The sequence below is a fragment of the Pleurodeles waltl genome, chromosome 11 (genome assembly GCF_031143425.1).
Source record: "Pleurodeles waltl isolate 20211129_DDA chromosome 11, aPleWal1.hap1.20221129, whole genome shotgun sequence".
Classification (NCBI taxonomy): domain Eukaryota; kingdom Metazoa; phylum Chordata; class Amphibia; order Caudata; family Salamandridae; genus Pleurodeles; species Pleurodeles waltl.
In genome coordinates this window covers 579,646,463-579,671,589 of record NC_090450.1, presented here as the reverse complement: position 1 = coordinate 579,671,589, position 25,127 = coordinate 579,646,463, and the positions used below count along the sequence as shown (strand labels likewise).

At 42.9% G+C, this 25,127-nt stretch overlaps 1 protein-coding gene across 2 annotated transcripts in view; it reads right to left on the bottom strand.

The window, feature by feature from the left end:
* RHOBTB2 (Rho related BTB domain containing 2) overlaps positions 1–25,127 on the bottom strand; it is a 222,118-nt gene that overhangs the window by 162,005 nt on the left and 34,986 nt on the right. For both annotated transcript variants that reach the window (XM_069214057.1, XM_069214060.1), the window contains exon 2: positions 3,650–3,717. In XM_069214057.1, the coding sequence (XP_069070158.1) occupies positions 3,650–3,717 (68 nt within the window). The remainder of the gene's footprint in view (positions 1–3,649; positions 3,718–25,127) is intronic.

The following is a 25,127-nucleotide window of genomic DNA, read 5'->3' as shown; positions in this document are numbered from 1 at the left end:
TCCCATATCCTAAGAAGGTTGCAAATCCTTCAACGGATTAGGGTACTGGAAAACTTTCATGCACCTGCTGAAATTCTACTCTAAGTAGAGGTGTCCAGCTACAGTTTCTATTTACCATGACATAAAGGGGGTCATTCCAAGCTTGGCGGGCGGCGGGAGCCGCCCGCCAAGCGGGAACCGTCAGAAGACCGTACCGCGGTCAAAAGACCGCGACGGTCATTCTGGGTTTCCCGCTGGGCTGGCGGGCGACTGCCAAAAGGCCGCCCGCCAGCCCAGCGGGAAACACCCTTCCACGAGGAAGCCGGCTCCGAATGGAGCCGGCGGAGTGGAAGGGGTGCGACGGGTGCAGTAGCACCCGTCGCGAATTTCAGCGTCTGCTAAGCAGACACTGAAATTCTAAGTGGGGCCCTCTTACGGGGGCCCCTGCAGTGCCCATGCCATTGGCATGGGCACTGCAGGGGCCCCCAGGGGCCCCACGACACCCCATACCGCCATCCTGTTCCTGGCGGCCGAAACCGCCAGGAACAGGATGGCGGTCGGAATCTCCATGGCGGCGCAGCAAGCTGCGCCGCCATGGAGGATTCCCCTGGGCAGCGGAAAGCCGGCAGTACACCGCCGACTTTCCGTTTCTGACCGCGGCTGTACCGCCGCAGTCAGAATGCCCAAAGGAGCACCGCCAGCCTGTTGGCGGTGCTCCCGCGGACCCCGGCCCTGGCGGTTTTTACCGCCAGGGTCGGAATGACCCCCAAAGTCTCTTTACTGGGTTGCCATATGAACAGTGTTGATACCACATGAGTTGGCAAGTCTTCAGATTAGCTGTTTTGTTTTAGTCACTCACATGTTCTAACATACAAGCAAAAGGGTTGTGCACTACCTTGAGTGTCTTCACTAAGATGATGGAGAGTTTCCTAGTGGGCATTCCCATAGTACAATCACATTGACACAAAGGCATGGAGCTGTGATTCCAGCTCAGGCCTTGAAAGAAATGGGTGCATGTTTCAGAGTGTTCTAAGGTAATAATACCCAGTCTTGAATGTGCCTACAAGATGCATCAAGATGTGGTCAGACAGCAATCAGACGTTACACACTGCCAGTGCAAGGAGGGTGGCAGTCCATTATTGAATGGGCTGACGGTCTGTACCTGCTGTGCTTTTCAGCTGTGGCCCCAACCAAAGGGTCATGGGAGCCTTGTTAATATTTTATGTGAGTGTGTTTTTATCCACCATGTTAGCTGCTTTAGAGAGACACCCAAATATCACAGAGACTACTCATCGAAGTCTGGTGTAGAGTAGAAAGATCGGTTTACTTGTGATACACATCCCGTGATACATGACATTACGTGGAGGAGTTATAAATATGTTTAACTATACTAACAACTATGATATGTCCTGTGAGAACCCATACTTGGCTAGTCAACAGCTGACATGCAGTCACCGAAGACGAAGTCCTCGGATGTGCTCTGAGGATTCTAGTGAAATTATGAGTACTAGTTAGGTAAAGAAGGCCTTACACAGAAAATATCTTTCTTTAAAGGGGGGAAGGAGTCCTATTATCATCTTACATGTTTTCGTAGTGAGTTTCTGGTTCAGGCTCGTTCTCTGAGAAATCTTCAAAGCCCTTAACTTTTTGTATAAAAGTGACCACCACTGTGGTGTAATTAGGGTTGCTGCCGAACATGCTCTTGACATTTTTGCAGTGGGTGGTTGGGGGGGGGGGGGAATAAGCAAAGAGCATTTACCTAAGGAGAATGGATTATGATGAGGTGTCAGTAGGCCTTCAGTGTCGGTCTCTGGTATTTAGGACTGTGTTCGAATCCTTTTTGAAGCTGACAGTACAGATGATCTATGGGTTTAGGTAGACATTCGACTATGCGTCAAATGTATTTGCTATTGGTTTAATTAGCATAAAATGGGTACAGCTTGAGTAATTAAATGGTATTTTGTGTACTTATTGTACAGCTGGAAGCACAGCTGCAGCTGCATGTCTGTGAACGTCAGATACTCTAGCCTCTTCTTGCTTTATCCATTACATAAACTAAATAATACATTTCCTTAAAAAGAATGTGTATTTTACATATTTGTTGTAATATCAACCCATCAATGCAAACGTGAACATCGATGTGCAATTATTTTAAAATACAAATAAACTAATAATACAAAGTTCATGGAAAGCAGTTACTTCAGCATAAGAGCACTACGTGAAAAGCCACTCATTCGCCCACTCAAGAAACCAACCAACAATCCACTTGTTTAGGAATAATTAATTTTCGACAGTGGTACAATTGCATTCACGCACTTTCTCTCCACACATACAATCTCTTTTGTTCCTTTCACTTGAAAACATGCCAAGGCGCAATAAAAGCACAACTCTGCTCCTCATGTCTGACATCGAAAAACTGTTCACATAAGCCACATGACACACTCACTCTTTACCCTACATTATACTCCCATGGAGAAGAATCAAGCTACCAGTCCCCAAGTATGCTTTGGCGCCTCTTCCTAGGTATGAAGAGCTATATATAAATACATTTAACTTCAGTACAATTCAACAGAATACAAAATGTAATTATGTACATCTACTTCTACAACTGTCAGCAGCTCAGGCAGAAATTGTTCTTCCTTACAATGTTTAAGTTTGCTGTGCATAAAAATGAAGGATTACAAAGGTAGTTTGGTTTGACCATCAGCATGGCGCCCAGTTAGGACACATTCTCTAAGATACGTTAGTGGTCTAGTTACTAGCCCGTGATGGTGACCACCCAGGCTTTGCTTTTTCAACCCTCGATTCCTCCGCTGAGACTGGCGAAGCAGGTGCTAAAATAAGCGTGTTTGTCGATACCTTTTCCCTACACACGACCCTTACTTCACTCAACCGTGAACCCTACTCGTTTTGGGGCTGGTGGGGGCAGACTGGTTTGTTTTAGAGTTGACCTTCCACTTCCTTCCCTAGGGCTTGCCTGGAACATTCCGGGTCCGCTCGGCAGATTCCACGCTCGGCAGGCGCCTCCCGCAGCCGGACCGGCGACATTCTCCAAAGAGCAGCCGGAGTCGCCTCTGCAGTACGCGAAATGCCCGCGGGGGCCGCGCGGCAACAGCACGCGATACAAAGGGAAGAAATAACTCTTGCCAGGGTCGAACAGTACGAACAGTTCATGCCAGGAGGCGGGCTAGGCGGCATAGTGCATGCCTTAAATATATACACAGGAGACCTATCTTTCAATTACAAGGGTGGATTGGAACAATTTCAAGGAACTCCCCGTATTAATGAAAATACTTTGTTTTGCATATAGCTCTTCGTACCTCACTGCTGCAATTTCTAAACGCTTAAATTCGCAGGTGTCACTGTTATTCTGTATGAAGGTGGTCGCGCCTTCATCCTCATATGACAAACATTAGTATTGCGGAAAGTGTAGGCGCTCCCCGCTTTACTTCTAGCCTAAAAAATTAGGGTGTAAAAAGAGAACCTGGGAAGATGCAAGACTGAGTGAACCCAGACGTACACCACGTCTTTAGCAGACAGAGCGCAGTGACTCAAACACTACACTCTTTGTTGCAGGTGGCCTAAACCGTTGGTCTAAGCACCTACTTTCCACCAAGAGGCTGCGTGAGGTATTATGAAGGTACAGAGAAATGTGTGGGGTTGTACTTACTCATTGTAGTCCACTTCTGCGAGCTCCAGGACCAGCCTCCCGCCCTGCTCCATGTCTTCTGTCTGCACCTAGAACAGGCAAACAAAGATTGGTTTTAGATTGGAAGGAAAAAGGTGAGGACATGCAAGATAGCTACCTAAAGAAAAGGAGAAGAGAGATATGGACTCGAGGTGGGGAGGGACAGCGAGAGGAGCTCGGATTAGAGGGTGGTACTCAGACTGAATAAGCGGCTAACCAGTTCCACCTCCTGGTTACATGAACAATTTACAGTGCAAGAGTGGGAGGGCTGTGCCGTAGAAGAATAAAAGTTTCGAGTCTCCTGCATAGTTGGCATGCTTCATCATGAGGGTCTCCTTCACCAACACCTGAATGGTGTCTGGTGGACTCTGTCTGAGCACTTTTGTTTTTTTGTGTGGAGAGATATTTTTGTGAGTTGTGAAAGGCCTTAGGGAAACACAAATGTTATTAAGGCAGGGAAAATTTACTTAAATTTGTTGACCCTATCTCATACAGGGTTAAAAACAGAAAGAAGGATAGGGCATTTGAAAACTGCTAGGGTTTCTTCCTCACTGCCTAGTGTTGGTCAACATGTTTCAGCCCATCATATCTCTGGGCTTTCTTGAGTACCTAATGGTTCTTCCTGTCTTAAGTAATTTTTACTAAATGTGAAGACAGGGGGATCATGACCTATCTGTAATCCACGTGAATCATCTTATGTTAGCCAGCTGTCATAGATGACAGGAATATAAATGCAAACATGAAAATTTCTGATGCCAAAAAAATGGATGTTTATTTCCAATTACTGGTAAAACAAATTCACCCCCACACGTGAAGCCACAATATGGCATACGGTCGCACTATATATCGGCTAATGCTCACTTAGTGTCCCGTATAGCAGTACTACCGGTGTCGGAAGGACAGAACATCTGGGCCTACCAAACTGCAATATGATAAGGGTATTGCAGAAGCAGGTGTACATTTTCTTCAATTTAGTTAAATTATCTTTTCTAAATTATGTCATTGTCTGATGGCCTTGATCTGCTGTGGCATGGATTCTAAATGAATGTTTTGACCTGTGTTTGCCATTGGTGTCGGGTAACTATAATTATCAAAGCACAAAGTCATATCTCATGGAAACTTCTTATGGCACATCAAGTATTGTTCTATTTTTGACATAAAACAGGTGTAATGAATCTGAGTTACACCTCAAGAAGGGAGAGTCAGGTTTCATGCCCAGTAATAACAGCGTATGTCCGCTTGTTTAGTTCTTCCAGCTGTAATATTGCTGATATCAACTTGTTCCATCCTTTCGCATCACCTCAATCTCATAATTTTCTAGTTTGCTCGAGTTTATCCCTTTGTGGATTAAATAGCACAAGGATATTATTTTGGGGATGAGTTAGCACAAGGATATCCCTTCAGGGGTGAGTTCACATTTAAATTCAATTAATAATATACCCTCTGAACGCTTGGCTCTCTAAGAGCGGTGACAGCAAGCATTCAAGGTGCATCTCACTTGTGAAGTGCTTTATTAATTATGGTCTAGAATAATGGTGCAATAAAAATTGCTAAATATCTGCTTGCTTGTAGTGCATTGGCTAACGCGGGGAAGCAATAACGAGACAGCGCTTAATTTGTTAAAAATAAATAAATGAATGCAGGACCACTGAGTTTTTCTTAGGAGCCCACTGCCAGCCTAATCTTGATTCCACCTCATGCATTTACTTTCACCACCCTTCACTTCCTGTTTCATCATCTCACTTTTGCTGGCTCTTTGTAATCCATGCTTTCGCTCTGTCACTGTTTTCCTTGCTTTCTCTTCCCGCTTCTTTTTTCTTTATTTGCCCTTCTCTTGCTTACTTCGGGTCAAAAACTGGTGTGATGCTAACAAAAAAAGTGCTAGTCCCCAAAAATGACCGCCGGAGCCCACCACCGACAACCACCACCACAAAGGTGGAACTACAAATCAAAGGGCCAGAGAGACAACTAGACATAGAAGAAGGGCAGAACAAAGACCTAGTGCCTCGTACCGGGAGACAGAGCAGCACATGGCAGGCCAAATATAGATAAATCTTCTGCAATCCGTGCTGCAGCCCAGCCCATGTAATCATACCTAGGGTACAGATGTCCTTCCTGACGCAGGGCAAGACTGCATTGCCTCTGCAGAAGCTCGAGTGAAACCAACAGCTCGAAAACTGTGTGGCAAGAGCCCTGATAGGATGCGTCACAGGAGTACAACATCATTTAGACTTCAAACCGTAGCGGGCTGCCATAGCCAGCCTGGCACACAATCCAAATATGGATACCACAGAGAGTCAGAACAATATACTACCCACTAATCCACACCAACCAGGCAAGAGAGTGCTCTGGATACTGAGTGCAATGTCACTAACAAACTCAAGAGGGCTCTTCCAAGATGACTTGGTTTGTTGGCTCTAGCAGTCAGTGCTTACTCCGTAAATAAATAAGTTCAGTTTGTCTTAGGCTCTTGCTACCGAGTGCTGAGGTAACCGAATACCATTGGTGCCCAACATCATGCCTCTTTCTTACACCATCATTCACTTGCTGTCTCTTTGATTCCATTTTGTATGTTCTCTTTCATGCCTACTATCTCCCTTTGTAGCTGTTTTGCTATATTTTTACCTCCTATCTCTGGGTCAGTGTGATAATGATCAAGAAGTCCAGGTCCCCCAAAATGTCCTGGTGCCCGCCATCTGCAACTATCATCATAAATTAAGCTCTACTGGTAGCCGAGAAGCCACAGAAGTATATCCCAATTCCTAAATTTCAGGTCTCTTTGACCAACCGTCTATAGTGCACCTCTAATTTAGATAATATCCTAGTATTCCTCCAGACCGCGTAGCTTCTTGCTCCAATTTGCAAGAATTATTTTTACATCTACAGTGTATATCTCAACAACTTCTGCATATGCTGATACATTGAACTGATAGTGGTTAAATTCTACAGATAAAATTAATGGATTTCTTATATATTTCTTAAATAAGGCTCTACATATAAATCAGATATTAAAGGGGAGACAGGACAACACTCGCAAGTCTCCCTAGTTATCTTACTTATCTCAGACCCCATCCCATCTTTTATAATTCATGCTTGTGGTTTGACAAATAGGGCCTGAATCCTGAATCCTCTTTACCAACAGTGGATAAATCCCATCTTAAGCATTACTGCCCAGAGGTATCAATAGGGCACTCTATCAGATGCCTTCTCGGCATCTAGTAGGATCATGGTTATATTCCTTTTAAGTGCTTCAGCAGCATCAAACAAGGTGATGGTAATGTTAACATGTGAAGTTGTTTCTCTGTTAAGTATGAATCTATGCATTTATTAATGATATAGGACAATATGACCTTATCTCTATTTTAGATTTTCCTTTTTTAAAGAAGGCTACTATATTTATCTGTTCTCATGATGGTGAGACTACATCTCTATCCATTACCGTCTACATAATTCCCGCAATTCACCCTTACATTTTTTAAAAAAATGCAGCTGGCAAGAATTTTTTTGTCAGTATGCATATCATTTGCTAAAGTATTATGGCTTCTATTGCTTTATTTTTAACAATATGTTTTAAATTTGTTTATTTTGTCTTATATTTCTTTTTATTTGGCCGTACTGCAATTTGAAAGAATGTCCTTTAAAGACCCTTCATAAGACTCTGTATATAAATGAGCATAATATCTGGACTTGCTTAAAAATGTTTGCCAGTACATTTTTTGTATGTATCTTCTATGCTAGATGTTTCCAATAGATTCACTATATTCATATAACTCATGTATCTTTGTTTAACACATAACAGCAGGTTTTGCATATCTAAATCTTAATACTTGCGTCCTGGCTTTCATTAATAGCCTGTATTTATCCTTAACTTTATTATCGAAAGTATGTACAGAAGCAACAAACTGGTTCTCTAAATCAAGAATAATTAATTGAATATTGTTTTTTTGCCTATATTGCTTGTTTTGCTTTATATCAGGGGTGTGAAATTTAATGAAATATCTACTTGTCTATGGGACAGGTTGCTTCATAAATCTACTTGTCCTGTAACAAAATTCACTTGTACCTTTGGTGCCATGTTGTGCAGCGACAAATTATGGCAGCAATCTCATTATATAAAGGCTCTTATAATAGCCTCTCTGATTGGGCCAAGGCTTATTCTATAGTAGAGTTTGAATATTAGCAAATCCCTTATTTTTCCATCTTTCCACATATGTACATACTGGGGCTGTAGGTACCAGTAAGCAACAGTCACAGGTTTGGAATGCCCTTTTGAGTCTGTGCAAACCTATGAACTTGCATGTTTTACCAGCTCCTCTCTAATTGTGCTCCATATTGAGAACGATGGAAATGTATTCCTGACAGTTGGGGTAAAAAAGTAATTAGCAGGAAAATGAACTTGAAAATGCTGAACAGATTTTCACATGAGTAAATCTAGACATACATATTTGAGTGAGTGAAAATGTAGTTCACAAATATTCTCTAGGAGTCCCATTTCCTGGCCTTCTTCTGTAAATTCTTGGTAATTCATGAGTTGTAAATCTGCACGAATGCGAGGACAAATACCACGGGTGCACTTTTGTGACTTCCTTTAAGAATTGGGCCCCTAATTATGTCTGGTGTTAACCAAGACCTTTTGTTTCTATTCCAATTCTGTTTCTCTGTGTGTCTATTGGCTGGCTTCACTATGAGTGATAGCATTGTGCTCTTCCACAAGGAGCATATCTTCACAGAAAGTAGTTTTATTCTATGCCAGGGACTACTGTGGCAATGTGTGCTTTTTGAGACCAAAAAATATTTTTACTTTTGCCCATGTTTGTTATAACAGTGAGGGCCCTGGAGCTCCCACAACAATAACGTTTTACAAAAGCTTTGTCAAAACAAGATACGAACTGACAAAATCAAAAAGCTGACGACCAATGTCAAACCTACTGACTTTGACAATGCTTGTTTATTTTCATGTTTCCCATAATCTTGTTGAAACTGGTTACACTGATTTTTCTATTAAAGATACATTTTTTAGAAATACTAGCATGCATCAACACATTTTACTAAATGATGCTTGAAAGAAATGGTACCTAAAAGTTCACAAAAGCTTAGCAAAACACTTTTTTCCCCTCATTGCATTCATTTTTTAATAAACTTTGTGATTTTAAAATCAAAGAATACTCAATATTGATTTCAAGCTTCTGCAAATATTTTGCATTTAATCAGAGAGCATTCTGGGAGCATTATAAGTAGCCTCATATTGTTCAACTTTGTAAACGTGTGTTACTTATTTTTATACTGGAACCACTATCAGTAGTGGTGTCTGAGCTCACAACATTTCTTTAGTGCGTGCTCACCCTAAAAATAAATGCTCTGCATTAATGAACCATAAATACAAGTTCGAATAGCATTAACTTATGGACACAAATGTTACCTATACTATAGATAATGCCCTTCCCTGATCCATAATGTGGTATGGTAAACTTAATGTTCATTGATCCTTTGTTGGTCTGGAAAATAATATTCTCATATTAGCATATATTTAGTGCACTCAGTATCTTTTTTAACAAGTTTTTTATTAGTTTTCAGTAAAGTAGAAAAATTAGCACATCACATACAATGCATGTTACGTTAGCTATCAACAAGGGGCAGCCCTGAGAAACAATAAGAATCAAGTTTAACTGCAATATCTTTCAACTGTCCACAACTGTCTTACCACTGACACAATTTAGTCAATCAGTAATGCCCAGCAAAGCAGTTGGACTATTTCACATTACAGACAGCAGAGAAGTGATCATCAGCCCCTGAGCAAAACATTTATATAATGAGAATGAACCCAATGTAATCCTAGTCATAGTTTGTCTTAAAGCATCATATCAAAAGGTTACTCAGTATCCTTCAATAACACCCCTTTAAATGCCCATCTACCTATTTGATTTTGTGCAGGTGTTAAATTGTAACTGTAATGGATTATGAGCTGATGATACTTTAGGAATAATATCAACAGATTTATTTGATTTAACCTGTGTCTCAGCAAAATATAAATGTATTTATGTGTACAGTTTATTTGGATGAGAATAATAGGTGATGCCAGGTTTCTCCCCATGTGTGTTTCAGCATACATCAATTAGACCCAGCACTTGCATAAATCTAATTATTGCCTTGTGTTCTGTAATCATTCTATTTAAAGGACAGCCCTTAGTATTATATGTCTTAGATAAAAGTATACAATTAAAATTTCCATAAATTATTTATATTCCTGACCATGATGCAAGTTCTACTACCAAATTATCATACATTGAGGGATCATCAATTTGTGTGCTATAGATTGTACATATCACAACATACTGATTTTGTACCTTAATCTGCGCAATTGCTCAACTTTCCCCTTTACCTCCAGCAGTTTTCACAGTTTCTCCCACATGTGCCTGTACCACAGTTGTGACTTCTATGATGGTCTTTGGGTGATTAGAACATTCAGCAAAATTATAATCCATTTGCCTCAGACATCTTCTGTCTTTAAATGTGACATGAGTTTCTTGCATTGCCACAATATCCCATTTAGGATGCTCACCCTTCTCTTTTGTGAAAAGTTCATCCCTAAGTAGCCATGAATTATTGGTTACAGAGAAATGTTTTAAACCTAACAATAATATCCCATTAGAAAGATTTAGATTTTATGAATAAATGCAAATAGGTGGAGAATGATATGATGACTTCTTAACCAGACTAAGATAATTGTTTGTGTTTTATTATTTTAGTACAGTGACTGATGGAATGACCAGAGATCACGTCATTGTTGATATCAGAAGTAGGGCAATTCAGAAATAGTTGTGGTTATTGGCGATCCATGCCTACAGGAAGAAGTTAACACTGCTAAAGCTATTGAACAATCTGAAACTTGGATAATGTTTGTTAATAGAAAATATATGAAAAAAGAGCCTAGAGGTTTGTAGGGAAACCAATCATAGGGCCAGAGAAGATATTAGAGTGGGAAAAAGTAAATGGTGATTTTATGCCTCAAATGTGGTAGCTCTAATCAGGGATGTGGAGTGGAATTCCTATCACCCAATGCCTGGGACATATTGTTTGAGGCCAAAGACAACAAGTTTTTATGTTTTTTTTGTCCTAGGACAAGTGGGCCCAACCCCATGCAGCACAAGCCCCTTGGGTGCCAGTTTACAGAGAGGGGACTGTCTCTAGTTGCGGTAATATGTGTGTCCATAAGTTAATGGTGTTCGGACTTGTATTTATGGTTCATTATTGAAAAGCCTTTATTATTAAGGTGAGTACTGTAAAAAACATTTTAAGGTTAAACTGCACTACTGACAGTGGTTATAGTAAAAAAAAAAAAAAAGTGTACACACATTTGAAAAGTTTGACAATATGAGGCTAAGTTTAATGCTCCCAGAATACTCTCTGATTATATGCAAATGCTTGCAGAAGCTTGTAAGCAAGAGTGATGATTCTTTGCTTTCAAAATAAAATGTTCAGAAAAAAGTGCAGGCAGTAAACGAAAACCCATCGCTACTATGACATTTTAGGTGCTATTTCTTTGGAGCACCATTTAGTAAAAATGTCTGGATGCTTACTAGTATTTCCCAAAAATATTCCTAATGGAAAATCAGTGTAATATTTTCGACAAGATTATGGGAAGCATGAAAATAAACAAGCACCAGCAAAGCCAACAGATCCAACATTTGTTGTGAGTCAATGCATGTCTTGTTTTGACGTGGCTTTTAAACACTTTATTGTTGTGGGAGCTGCCAGGCCCTCACCATTGTAACGAACACTGGCAAAAAAGAAAAAAAAAAAAGCTTTTTGGTCTCAAAAAGCACACATTGCTACTAGTGGTGTCACAAAGTTCCCGCAGTGCAGGGACACCCTTCCAGGGGCCCCCTCAGCATAGCACCTGCCCTGTATGGGTCTGGAGGGGAGGCCTCCATGTTCTTTGCAGAGGGGCCCCCTCCAGTTTCCTTATGCCACTGATTGCCACAGTAGTTCCTGGCACTGAACAAAACTACTTTGTGTGCCAATATTCTCCTTGTGGAACAGAAGAATGCGATCACTCACAGTAAAACCAGCCGATAGATAGATAGATAGATAGATAGATAGATAGATAGATAGATAGATAGATAGATAGATAGATAGATAGATAGACAGATAGATAGAATATGGATGAAAACAAAATGTCTTGGTCAACGCCAGACCTAATTAGGGACCCAATTCTTAAAGAAAGTCCCAAACATGCACCCATGCTATATGTCTTTGAATTAGTGGCTTTCATGAATTCACAAGAACTTACAGAAGTAGGCAAGAAAATCAAACTCGTAGAGAATACCTGTGAACTGTATTTTAGCACAAGCACTTATGCATGTGTAGATTTGCTCATGTGAAAATCTATTGAGCGTTTACAAGTTCACATTGACTCCAACCACTTTTTATCCGAATCCTGGAAGAACTTCTACTTCTGCCATTGCCAGGAGTAAATTTCTAACCTTTCTAAGTTTGGGGAAAGATTAGAACACAGCTAGTGAACATGTTTAAAACATGCAAGTTAGTAGGTTTGCAGACTCAAAGGCATTCCAGCCCTGGAACTATTGCTTACTGCTTCATCCAGCCCCGCTACGCAGATCTGCGGAAAGGTAGCAAAATAAAGAAATTGCTATAGTAGGGATTGAAATTGCAAGTATTCAAGCCCTACTATAGTATTAACCCTGGCATGGTCAGAGAGGCTATTTTCAGAGCTCTTACAGAATGAGACTGCTGCCATAATTTGTCGCCACGCTACATGGCACAAGAGGGACAGGTAGATTTTTTTACAAGACAATTATGATTGCAAGTGTTTCCAAAGGCAAGGTTGATGCTGACACAAAGAAAGATAGATGTTTGGGTGCAGAGCAAGACCATAATTTTGTTTCGGCTGACACAGTGGCGGATGAATTAAACTGGAGCAAAAGTCCTTCCAAAAGTCTGCCCAAGTCCAAATGAAGGTTTTAGGGAAAGTGTTGTCACTGATGTTAGATTCTAGGTCACCAGGAACAGTAATATCAAAGAAGAGGCTTCAGGAGAAATTTGAGTCTTTAATTAGCCTAGAAGACTTAAAGCAATCTGACTTTGAACCAGAAGACCTTGAGGTACACCACTGAAATCACTGGATTCTGTTGAGTAAGCATACTTTTTCAAGGATAGGAATGTGGAAATTAAACTGTATGTTGCTGACTAAGGTGAATGTCTTAGGATGGAGAGACTAATGGGTGTTGGAAATAATCTTGGAAAAAAGAGAGAGATTGAGAAAAGTGTAGTGGTGGGTAGAGAAAGATTTCCCCAAAGTATTTCTATGTACATTAGGGAAGCTGTGAGATGTTTCATGTAAAATCAAACTCAAACTGAGAGGCAGTTGTTGTACAGTGTGCCCGTAGAGAGATCATTGCTAGATGCATTGGAGAGGACATTAAAGAGGGGATTAAGTTCACTGAGTGGGATTCATTTATTGACTTGGTCACGGAGCCCAACAGTAGTTTTAGAGTGTGCAGACCTGAGAGCTATTCATATAAATATTGTCATTGAGAGCTCATCCATTACCAAATATTAAACTTGTTGCTACTTTTGAAGGCACCACAGTGTTTTCTACTTTGGACTTCAGAGCTGAATACCATCAGATAGTTTTCCTCTCTGAATTCAGATCACTGATAGGATTTACCATGTTTTGTTCCAGTTCACAAGGATGTTGTCTGGCTTGGCACTGGTGGTATCCATGTTCCAAAAGGGTTTGCACCACATACTTATAGAAGCTGATCATTTTGTATGGTGTTTCCAATATGATATTTTGATAGTTTCTAAAACGAGGAGGGCATAGGTAAAACATTAAGAAAGTAAGAAAGGTACTGTATCAAAGAAACCTTTGGTAGAGTTGAGTCAGGAAGTTCCAGCTCTAGATTCAAAGGAAAAGTGAATATAATTTGCAGCCTTGTGCAAATACAATTGCAAAGGAACGCTGTGCATTTTGATAGTGGATGCCTGCAGGTATACGCTGGGGATTGTGTTGTCGCAGCCAGTGGACAGAGAAAAGTAGAATGTGGCTTTTTCTTCATGCACCTTGAACACAGAAAGATGATACGCTGTTATTAAGGCAGAAGTGCTGGGCTATAGAACTTTTCAGGAATTATTTATGGGTCTGTCAGTTTGAACTGTGTTCTGCTCACAAAACTTTGGTGGGCATTTATCTCCTGTGGGAGGTTGGAATTCGAAATCTTGCATTACCAGTGTCTATGTTCCTGGAAAAAACATTACAGCATATTGTTTTTGAGCCATCCCTCTTTATCCATCAGTCTTTTATTTTGTCATTCACATTTTCTTCTGCACAGTAGTTCTCTTCAGTTTCAAGGACTACTCAGGCAACGTGTGCTTTTTTGAGACTGTTAGACCTGACAGCCTTAGGGTGATCACCCCTAACTTTCTGCCTGCCTCCTTCCACCTTTTGGATACTGTTTTTGCTGGTTTTAAGACTCTGCACACTTTACCACTGCTAACCAGTGCTAAAGTGCATATGCTCTCTCCCTTTAAAAATGGTAACATTGGATTTTACCCAACTGGACTATTTAATTTACTTATAAGTCCCTAGTAGAGTGCACTATGTGTGCCCAGGGCCTGTAGATTAAATGCTACTAGTGTGCCTGCAGTACTGATTGTGCCACCCACTTAAGTAGCCCCTTAACCTTGTCCCAGGCCTGCCATTGCAAGCCTGTGTGTGCAGTTTCACTGCCAATTCAACTTGGCATTTAAAAGTACTTGCCAAACCTAAAACTCCCTTTTTTCTACATATAAGACACCCCTAAGGTATGCCCTAGGTAACTCATAGGGCAGGGTGCTGTGTAGGCAGAAGGCAGGACATGTACCTATGTAGTTTACATGTCCTGGTAGTGTAAAACTCCTAAATTCGTTTTTACACTGCTGTGAGGCCTGCTCCCTTCATAGGCTAACATTGGGGCTGCCCTCATACATTGTTTGAGTGGTAGCTGCTGATCTGAAAGGAGTAGGAAGGTCATATTTAGTATGGCCAGAATGGTGATACAAAATACTGCTGACTGGCGAAGTTGGATTTAATATTACTATTTTAGAAATGCCACTTTTGAAAAATGAGCATTTCTCTGCACTTAAATCTTTCTGTGTCTTACAATCCACGTCTGGCTGGGTTTCGTTGACAGCTCCTTGTGCATTCACTCAGATACACCTCAAACACAGGATACTCAGCCTCACTTGCATACATCTGCATTTTGAAGGGTTCTTCCTGGGCTGGGAGGGTGGAGGGCCTGCTCTCACACAAAGGACTGCCACACACCCTACTGGGACCCTGGCAGACAGGATTGAATTGAAAGGGGACCTGGTGCACTTCTCATTGAAGTTTCCCCCACTTCAAAGGCACATTTGGTTATATAAACAGGGCCTCTGCCCCTACCAACTCACACACTTCCTGGAGAAGAGACTTGTAACCAGAACCTGCATCCTGCCAAGAAGAACTACCTGGCTGCCCAAAGGACTCACCTGATTGCTTTCTGTGAAGGACTGTTGCCTTGCTGTTGCCCTGCTGCCTTAATGCTCTCTGGCTGAGGTGAAGAAGTGCTCTCCAAGGGCTTGGATAGAGCTTGCCTCCTGTTCCCTGGAGTCTCAGGACCAAAAAGACTTCATCTCTTCAAGAAGGATTCCTAGTGCTGCAAAATTCGACACACAGCCTGTCAGAAAACGACGCACTGTCTGCACTGTGGTGAAAATGTCACTGCACACCGAACTGGAACGACACAGCCTGACTTCACGAGAAGATCGACGCGGCAGTGTAGCGACCGGAAATTCGACGCACAGCCCACTGGATCGACGCACAGCCGAGCCGGAACGACGCAACACCCACCAGATTGATGCAGCTCCTGTGACTTTGTCCTGCAAGCGCAGGAAATCCACGCACCGTCCCGGGGTGACTGAAAATCCCACAACCTGAAGAGAATCCATGACCGAGCGCCGGAAATCGACGCACAGCCGTCCATGCGTGAAAACTAAATGACACATCGCTGTGTGCTGCCCGGGAAATCAACGCACACCCCTTTGTTTCCACACTTCTCCTCCTCTGCAGTTCTTTGCAGAGATTTTTCACGCGAACCAGGTACTTTGTGCTTGAAAGAGACTTTGTTTGCTTTTAAAAGACTTAAGACACTTTATATCACTTTACAGTGATATCTCTACATTTACTTATTGCATCTTTGATCGTTTTGACCTGCATTGATCCAGATAAATATTATATATTTTTCTAAACACTGTATGGTGTATTTTTGTGGTGCTATATGGTGGTATTCTATGATTTATTGCACAAATACTTTACACATTGCCTTCTAAGTTAGGCCTGACTGCTCAGTGCCAAGCTACCAGAGGCTGGGCACAGGAGAATTTGGATTGTGTTTGATTTACCCTGACTAGAGTGAGGGTCCTTGCTTGGACAGAGGGTAACCTGACTGCCAACCAAAAACCCCATTTCTAACAGAGACCAAAACATATTGTTATTTTTAGCCATTTTTAGGTCAAGCATACTAGACAACAAAAGCTGTCTAGTTGGCAAAGACATATTGTGGGCTTACCAAGAACACATAGGAGCTTGCAGCTTACCCATCCCTTACCACTGTTTGGCTTTACTATCACTGTAATTTGCCTGCTCCTTATTCTTGTCCCAGCTTGTCAATCTTATGTTTGTGCCTCCCATAGCTCTTTACCATCTCTTTGATAGTCTGGCTTATATGTTTTCACCACTCCATTGCTTCAATTTGGAGAACTATTGTTTTCTCTTTTTTTGAGCTCTCAATAAGTGTGCATGTGTTTCCCAGCCATCTCTCCAGTGTACTTCTCTCCCCCTCCCAAAAAAAAACCCCTCCTCTGCGTTCCAAAATCCCCCAGTATTTCATTTTTGGAATGGGTGGGTAAGTATTTTCAGATGCTGTCATGTCAGCATTTAGGCCGTGTCTGTAATGTCTTCAACGGACATTGAAATACTTTAAAGCAATGTTACATAACAAGTTTACATTTAGGTAATGCTTCACCACATGCTGGGAACATGCCCTCCCTTGATATTGCTTTCACTCGGCATGTGTTGTTTTTTACTTGTTGCAAAGCAGTGTTTAATTTGTCAAAGAATGAGTGCCGTACGCAAAGGTTTACTCAGAAGTCCGTGACCAGTGCTATTAAAAGTTGGCAAGCTGAATACTAAGACCGCATGGTCTTCCGTCCAACTCATGCTTCTTTAAGCCACTACCAGACACCCACTACCGCTTTATCTACATCTTGCAGGTTCCTGCTTTCTACTTTTGTGATTTTTTTCGTCTTACTCTTTCTTCTTCTTTCCTCTTGTCTGTTTTTCCCTGTCTTGCTCTCAGGAAATGTCTGATACAGAGAAATAAGCCCCTTTTCCCAAAAAGAGTGCTTGCGCTCCTCACTGGCAACCACTAGCTCAGGTTAAGTACTGCATCAATGCCATTTTTTGTTATCAATGGACGAATCTTGTTTTTTTACTCTAGCATTTACTTTATGTACCTTCAGGTCAGTGAAGCACTCCGCTCTTCAGTACTTTCACTGTTACAACTCCATAAGGACATCTTTACCGCGCGTTGAATAAACGTTTTAAGGTATTTTAGAATGTCTTTCATGGACACTGCTGCTTCTCCCAGCATCAGAGATGTGCTCCATCCTTGACTAGGACCTTATGGCACTGATACTACCATTTCTCATCCCTGAATGAATTATTGCATGGTATAGTCTAAAGTATTCCATATATTTTACCGTGTTCGAAAATATTGCTTTAGTCACACCCAAAGTTCCATTGGAAAATGCTGTTACCTGAATAGCAATTTTATATTTGCATTTTCTTGCACATACACGCATTGCAAAACAGTGTTGTTAATTGATTTATACCCGAGCACAATTAACATTTTAGGAACCCACTTCTCTGAATTATTTGCTTTTTAGGCTTCAGCCCATACCTATGAAAGCATTAACACATGCACACAACTCAACACATATTACTGGACCTTTTGAGTATTAAATACACTCTGCCATTGAAAACAGTTCCAAACAATACCTGAAAAGGAAGGTGACAGCTGATACTTATTACTTACATGGCAGCAGCAGCAATGCCCTATTTTATTGGCAATGCTGCAATGTTTTCGGCCTCGTTTTTCGATTAAACATTTATGTTCATAGTGCCTTCCTCCGTGTAGATGTTTGGAAAGAGCATGGTACCCGCGCTACATTTAAGTTTCACCCATATGGCACTTAAATCGGTTAAGCACTTTGTAGGGAAAGCAGACCGTGCCATCTAGAGCACGTGTGAGAGGAGGGGAGTGGTAAACAGCCGAAACTAAGCAAGATTGACGTATGGCTTACACATATGGCGATTGACACTGCTATACAATGGCAAGTCACCCGTGTGGCTCAGGCTACACTTGTCTCAGCAGTAAAAGGTAAATACCCGTTACAACGCAATTCAACATCCATTCCTGATGTCCCCCATCTCTTCCTAAATGATAAATATATATTTTTTACTTTTACGTTGTTTTCCTTGTTGACGTTTGAGGTTTGGGGTTATGGGTTTATGGCACACGGGTAAGAACATAATGCAGACCACGCCTTTTAAAATAAACATAACATTTATTTAACATATGTTCATGACACCGAGGCTTTTTGATAACTTTTATTTCTTTCATCTGTTTCCTTATGCTGATTATCGCGCCAATCTGACTGTACAGGTAGCAAACTCACTTTAAAATGTCTTCCACATACTTTAATAGCAGCGCTGTTTGTGGTAGTGTAATTTTCTGCTACTTTTCCTGCACTGTCCTGATATCTCTGCCATAGGATGTGTGAAAGTGTTCTATTCGATGCTGTTTAACGTGTCTTTAATTCCCACCGTCGTGTTAGCAATATACAATATTTCACTTCTAATGTTAGTTTATATAAGCTTCATGGCGCTGGCACTTACAGTTTGCCTCCATCCATTTGTTTTTATTCAGCTCTGGTGAACATACGTTTCCAATATAGAATTTACTTTAAAAAATCTCACTTTTCGTTTGGATTGGCACAAGTTCTGGTAGCATAACACAGTACTGCCTCCAGCAATCTTGGTTTAGCTGCTACGCTCGATAGTTATGCAAACAGAACAGGTCCCGATGATGCGTATTAATAACAGGGCACACTTGACAATGGGTTTCCGGACACGTGTTTCTTCCGCTCTGCTCTTCAGTATTCATTACTGCATTTACTCTTTCCGCCTACGATTATACCATCGCACTTGTATCTGTGAAGTTGACGCGAACCCAGAAGGGTATCTTGGTTCTGAATACTAGATGTTTAACCCAACTCAAAGGTACTCATTTTATGGACCTCAGAAAGATGAAAGCCTGAGTGGGCACACTAGAGTCTGAACCTGTGACCAGGTGTTCCAGCACTCACTCGATGGATGCATTATTCCAATGTGCCACCATGACTTTTGTGCCGTTTGCTGAATAAATGTTTCCTTAGGGACACTTTTTTGAATGTACCTTTCATGCTCTGTGCTCTTTTTCTCAGCAGTTGATCAACTCCCATATTTAAGGCGAGACTTGTTGGCTTTGCCAGTGCTTGTTGTTGTTTTAACGGACATGTGCTTGGCAGCTTCCTCAACAATTAAGTTTTGCAAAAACAAACAAAACAAGTATTGACAAATGCAAAAGGCTGACACCCAATGTCAGACCTAGTGGTTTTCCAGCGCTGGTTATAACTGAAATGAAGTTGTGATGCTGAGCACATTTTTTTTTTTGTACAGAGATCACAATGACTTACATTTTAGGCTAAGTTGGTTGCTGTTTTGGTTATGCTTACACTAGTGACCCCACTCTGCACCTGGCTCAGGGGTCACGGGCCAAGCAGGACCACAGCTCCCAGGCACACCAACAGGAGGAGGCCGCCTACGGCACTCTGCCACAGCCAAAGGCGCATGAATTAAGACTCGCACTTCCGCTGCGCAGAACACTATGCATTTGGCTCAGGGGTCACGAGCCAAGCAGGACCACACCTCCAAGGCACACCAGTGGGAGGAGGCAGCCTACGACGCTCTGCCGCGCCCAAAGGCGTATAAATTAAGACTTGCGCTTCCGCTGCAGAGAACACTCTGCACTTGGTCAGGGGTTATGGGCCAAGAAGGACCACACCTCCCAGGCACACCGGTGGGAGGAGGCCGCCTATGACGCTCAGCTTAACCTAAATGCGCATTATTTAAGACTCACGCTTCTGCTGTACGGAACATTCTGCACTTGGCTCAGGGGTCACAGGCCAAGCAGGACCACACCTCCCAGCCACACCAACAGGAGGAGGCCGCCTACGATGCTCTGCCACGCCCATAGGCACATAAATTAAGACTCGGCCTTCCACCGCGCGGAACACTCTGCACTTGGCTCAAGGGTCATGGGCCAAGAAGGACCACACCTCCCAGGCACACTGGCAGGAGGAGGCCGCCTACGATGCTCTACCGTGCCCGAAGGTGCATAAATTAAGGCTTGCGCTTCCGCTGGCCGGAACACTATGCACTTGCTCAGGGGTCTTGAGCCAAGCAGGACCACACCTCCCAGGCACACCGGTGGGAGGAGGCCACCTACGACGCTCTGCTGCACCCGAAGGCGCATAAATTAAAACTTGTGCTTCCGCTGCACGGAACACTCTGCACTTGGCTTAGGGGTCACAGGCCAAGCAGGACCACATCTCCCAGGCACACCGGCGGGAGGAGGCCGCCTACAATGCTCTGCTGCGCCCGAAGGCGCATAAATTAACACTCACGCTTCTGCTGCATGGAACACTCTGCACTTGGCTCAGGGGTCATGAGCCAAGCAGGACCACACCTCCCAGGCACACCGGCGGGAGGCCGCCTACAACGCCTTGCTGCACCCAAAGGCGCATAAATTAAGACCCGCGCTTCCGCTGCGTGGAACACTCTGCACTTAGCTCAGGGGTCACGGGCCAAGCAGGACCACACCTCCCAGGCACACCAGCAGGAGGAGGACACCTATGATGCTCTGCCACGCCTGGAGGCGCATAAATTAAGACCTGCGTTTCCGCTGTGCAGAATGCACCTGGGGGCATGTCCCAGCGAAGACCAGGCAAACAGCAGGCCTGTCGGCGCCCACCCGCAGCTTGCTGAGACTGGGATAGTCCTGCCCTCTTGGTTTTGGCTCCCATCTATTTTCAATGTTAATATTTATGTTGTGTGGTATAGGCAAAAAAGTGGGCCCGTTCTCCATATAATTCCACTCTTATCTCCACAGAGGTATATTGAGGTTTCCAGGGCCCTTGGATAACAAAATGGGAAAGCACTTACAAATTGCAGGAGAATAAGGGAGAATCCTCAAAGCCTCAAAAGGGATCTACAATTGACTCTTTCTTAACCCGGGCCATGGGTGTGATTGCAAAATAAATTGATTAGGCTGAAAGGAGGTTATCAATGGAGCCGGGGGAGTGCCCAAGTGGTGGCCCACTTGTGGGTCCTTCCACATTCCCAAATTTTCTCCGCCATTTTATAGGGTCTCCTGATATTTTGCCCTTGGGACTCCTTGATGACACCCACCCAAGAGAGGTAGTAGTTGGTACAGAACATTTGGAGGACTCATTAGCCTTGACCCTCCCATAACCAAAGTGAGTGCCCTGGCAGTAAAAGGGAAGCGACAGCCCAAGTAATCAGAGAGAAGAGGTTTTATGAACAGCAAGGTGGGGCCCCTGGTGGCAGCATATACTGGATACATTTAAACCCATTGTTGAGCAGTGTCTGGCTCCAGTTCTAGAAAGGTTATCTAAATTGGAGACGTCAATTTCCACCTTGAACAGGTCAGATCCTGCTGTGGCCACTCATGGGACCTCTGTGTTGGAGGAAAGAAGGCGCAAGGATAGTCGCTTGCAGGGAGAGGCTGTCAGTAAACCAGAGCTTAGGGAGGGCGGCTGTCCTTTCCCTGGAATTTTGACCCCAGCTCTACCTAATGTTCAATCCTCCCAATCTTGTGCTGTGGGGTGTTCATTACGTACTATAAGGGGCCCCTTGTCCAGTGAGGTTGGGAGGGAAATGGTGAACCAGGGGCAACCCATAGAGGGGGTGCCTAGAAATAACGGGGGCAAGGATGCTCGAAATGCACCATCTACAAGATTGCCTCATTTGAATTTGCCGTCTGAGCGCTGCATATCCATAGCGCATATGTGGCAGTATTAGCTGGAGTCCCCCCTCTTGAGTCTCCCCAGGTTGAGACAACTGAAAACCTGCAGAATAAGGTTTGTCATTGGTTGAGCCAAAACACAAATTTTCACCCCATGGAATCTAGGAATATACTATTTGTGTGGAGAGTTGAGTGGATTGGTCATATGAGTAAGTTCATGGAGGGTCACTGTGTGGTGATTAATTGTAGAACCCCAGCTATGGCGGTGAGGTTGATTTTTACTGCCAGGCAGCCTTTTATGATGGAACCTGGCATTAGGATTTTGCCACTAGGATTTTTCTATAAGCCCACCACCCCGTCGTCAGCTAGGGATTTTAATTATTTGGAGCAAAGATGAGGGCTGTGCTTCGTTCCCACGATACCCACTAGAAACAGATTCACCCCCTTGTCTGACCTCTGTGAAATTGACTGACAAATTATTACTGTGCCTATGGAGTTGCGGCTGAGGTTAAGCCAGATGTATGAGACCCTCAGGAGGGTAATTCCACATGCACAATCAGGGAACTTGGTTTCCTTTTGTGGAATTGTGCGGGCCTGGGGAATAAAATCTCTGACCCTCAGTGGATTATGTTCATCTCCCAGTATGACATCACATTACTTCAAGAACCATGGACGCAGGACTAGCTTTCTGTGGAGGGTTTTGAGACCCATGATGTATTAGCAACTTCATCATTAGGGCCAAGAGCTAGTGGTGGTTTGTCTCTATTATTCTGAGTATCTGCACAGCTGCAAGTTGTTCCAATTCTTCTTAGGCACAGTGGAATACAGATATTTTGGGTCGTGGCTTTTGAAGATTTTCATTTTTTTGTTGTACATTTTTATAACTCAGTTTGTCACCTGGGCTGTCAGATCAGGACTTTATTTCAAGCACTTTCGATTTTGGAAAAAAAGGCGGCTCCTAAATTGGGCTGTTTTAATGTCCTTATAGCGGGGACTTCAATGCCAAGATAGAAATGGTCCCTCTGGACGTAGATCCCCTTGGAAGAATGGGTATCGCCATGAAAGCACTCGGACCCTAAAGACAAGTGGCTGGTGACTGAAGTGAGGCACACCGGCCTCTGCAATATGCTGGAGAGAGTGGCAAGCTGTAATTTATTCAAACCCACATTTGTTGGGTGGGGAAAAGGGACTATAATTGATTATATTTTTATTTTTAATAGTTTTGCTGAGTGTTTTACAGAGGGGCTGATTCATGACCAATTGCTTAATGACCATAACACTATCAAAGCTAGAATGGTTATTCCCGCCACAGGGATTATGGGCTTGACTCCAGGTGTGTTTGAGCTGAATTCCAAAAGACCAGGGTAGAAGTCTCAGCTGGCGGAAAGTTTCGATCCCTATCTTATTGGTAGATGATGTTAAGAGATGCAGCAATATGTTTTCTAGCTCCCTCTTAATATTTGAGGTCCCACCATTTGTTTTTCTGGCTGATTTTCAGTCTCTGAATAGCAGCCTCAGATCCTTTATGTTGGTTCTCCAAGGACCGTTAGGGGACCATAAAAAAGGATGGTTTGATAAGAATTGCCGCAGTGCTAGTAAGCACCTCCATAGAGTCCTTAAGGCCTACCCGAGAAACCCCATTCTATCAGTGAAGCTAGGGCTGCTTACAAGGAGGCAATAAAACTAAGGAAGCAATGTCTCAAAGAAGAGAGGTGGGAGCAGTTAGTGGGTGCTTGCAAGCTTGTGGATGTGGAGTCCTTCTGGATTATAGTGAATGGGAAGCCTGCTTATCAAGCTTCCCCTGATATTGTAGGGACCACCATACCCACCCAAAAATGGGTTGCCCATTTCAAGAGGGTTTACTCACTGGATAGCGCAGAACAACCGGTGGAGGTGGACGCTGTAGTTTCCTTTCCTTTGGGCTTAAATTTTAATTTGGAGAAAGTTCAGATTGCCAACATGGGAAGGCCCTCTAACAAAGCCCATGGCCCGGATGGAGTCCCTATGGACTTATATAAGGAAAACGTTGCCTTGTGGGCCCCGCTAATAATGAATGTACTTAACTCTGCAATGCAAACCAGTATTCCTAGCTGATGGAAGTCAGCAGTAATAGTGCCGGTTTTTAAAAAAGGGTGTAGGCAGGACCCAGCGTGTTACCACCCTATTTCCTTGCTGGACTCCACTGTTAAGATAGTGGGACATATTGTCCTTCATATTGAAGAATGGATCCAAGCAGCCCGGCCCAATATGGATTTAGAGAGGGTATAGGGACAATGGAACAGTGTCTTAATCTCAATATACTGGTGGGTCAATATGTGCTGGCCAAGAAGGGCGCTGTCTACCTGGCATTTAAGGACCAGAGCTGTGCCTTTGATAGGGTTATTTGATCAAAGTTATGGTCAATTCTGGGAGGTCTTGGGTTTCCCCAACCTTTGGTAAATTTTCTTTCGGCTCTACATCAAGATGCTAATGCCTCAGTTAGATTTGGGAAGGCAGGGGAATGCTCAGATGTCTTTAAACTGGCAAGGGGAGTTAGGCAGGGGTGCGTTATAGCGCCAATTCTATTTTTATTATATATCAATGGCTTGAATTCGTATCTAGTTACCCGTGGTAAAGACTTTTTAAAATTCAAAAACAACCCTGTCCCCTCTTTATTTTATGCAGATGACGCAGTCATCCTCTCCTGCACACCGAATGGTCTTAAAGTTCTTGTGGATCTGTTTGTTGATTTCATGGGCGACCTGTAACTGGATGTTAATACCTCCAAAATGCATTTTATGGTTTGTGGGAAACAGAAACCGAAACTTAGACCGATCACAATTAAGGATCAGGTGATAACAAAGGTAACTTATTTTTCATAATTGGGTGTCACCTTCGATGAGCACTGTACATGGGCCCAATGTCTTGCAAACCGATCTCAGCGCTTTGACATGTCATGTGGGGTGCTCTTTAGATTTGCTCATTTAGTTGGGAGCAAACCTGTTCTACTGCTGCTGCAGATCTACAAGATCAAATGTTTACCCGTACTATTATATGGTGCAAGAATCTGGGGGTACTTTAATTGTAAATCTGTTCAGTGTGAAGAAAATCATTTTTGGAGAAAGATATTAGGGGTGGGACTGGCTAGTCCGAGTTTGTTTATGCATAAGGAGGTGGGTCTGGATTTTGCTGAAGATTATGCAAAAATTGCACCTATGTTGCTGTGGATATCAGTCTGGAGTGGGAAAATGGCAACTTTTAATAGGGAAGTCATTGAGGACTGCCTCATTTGT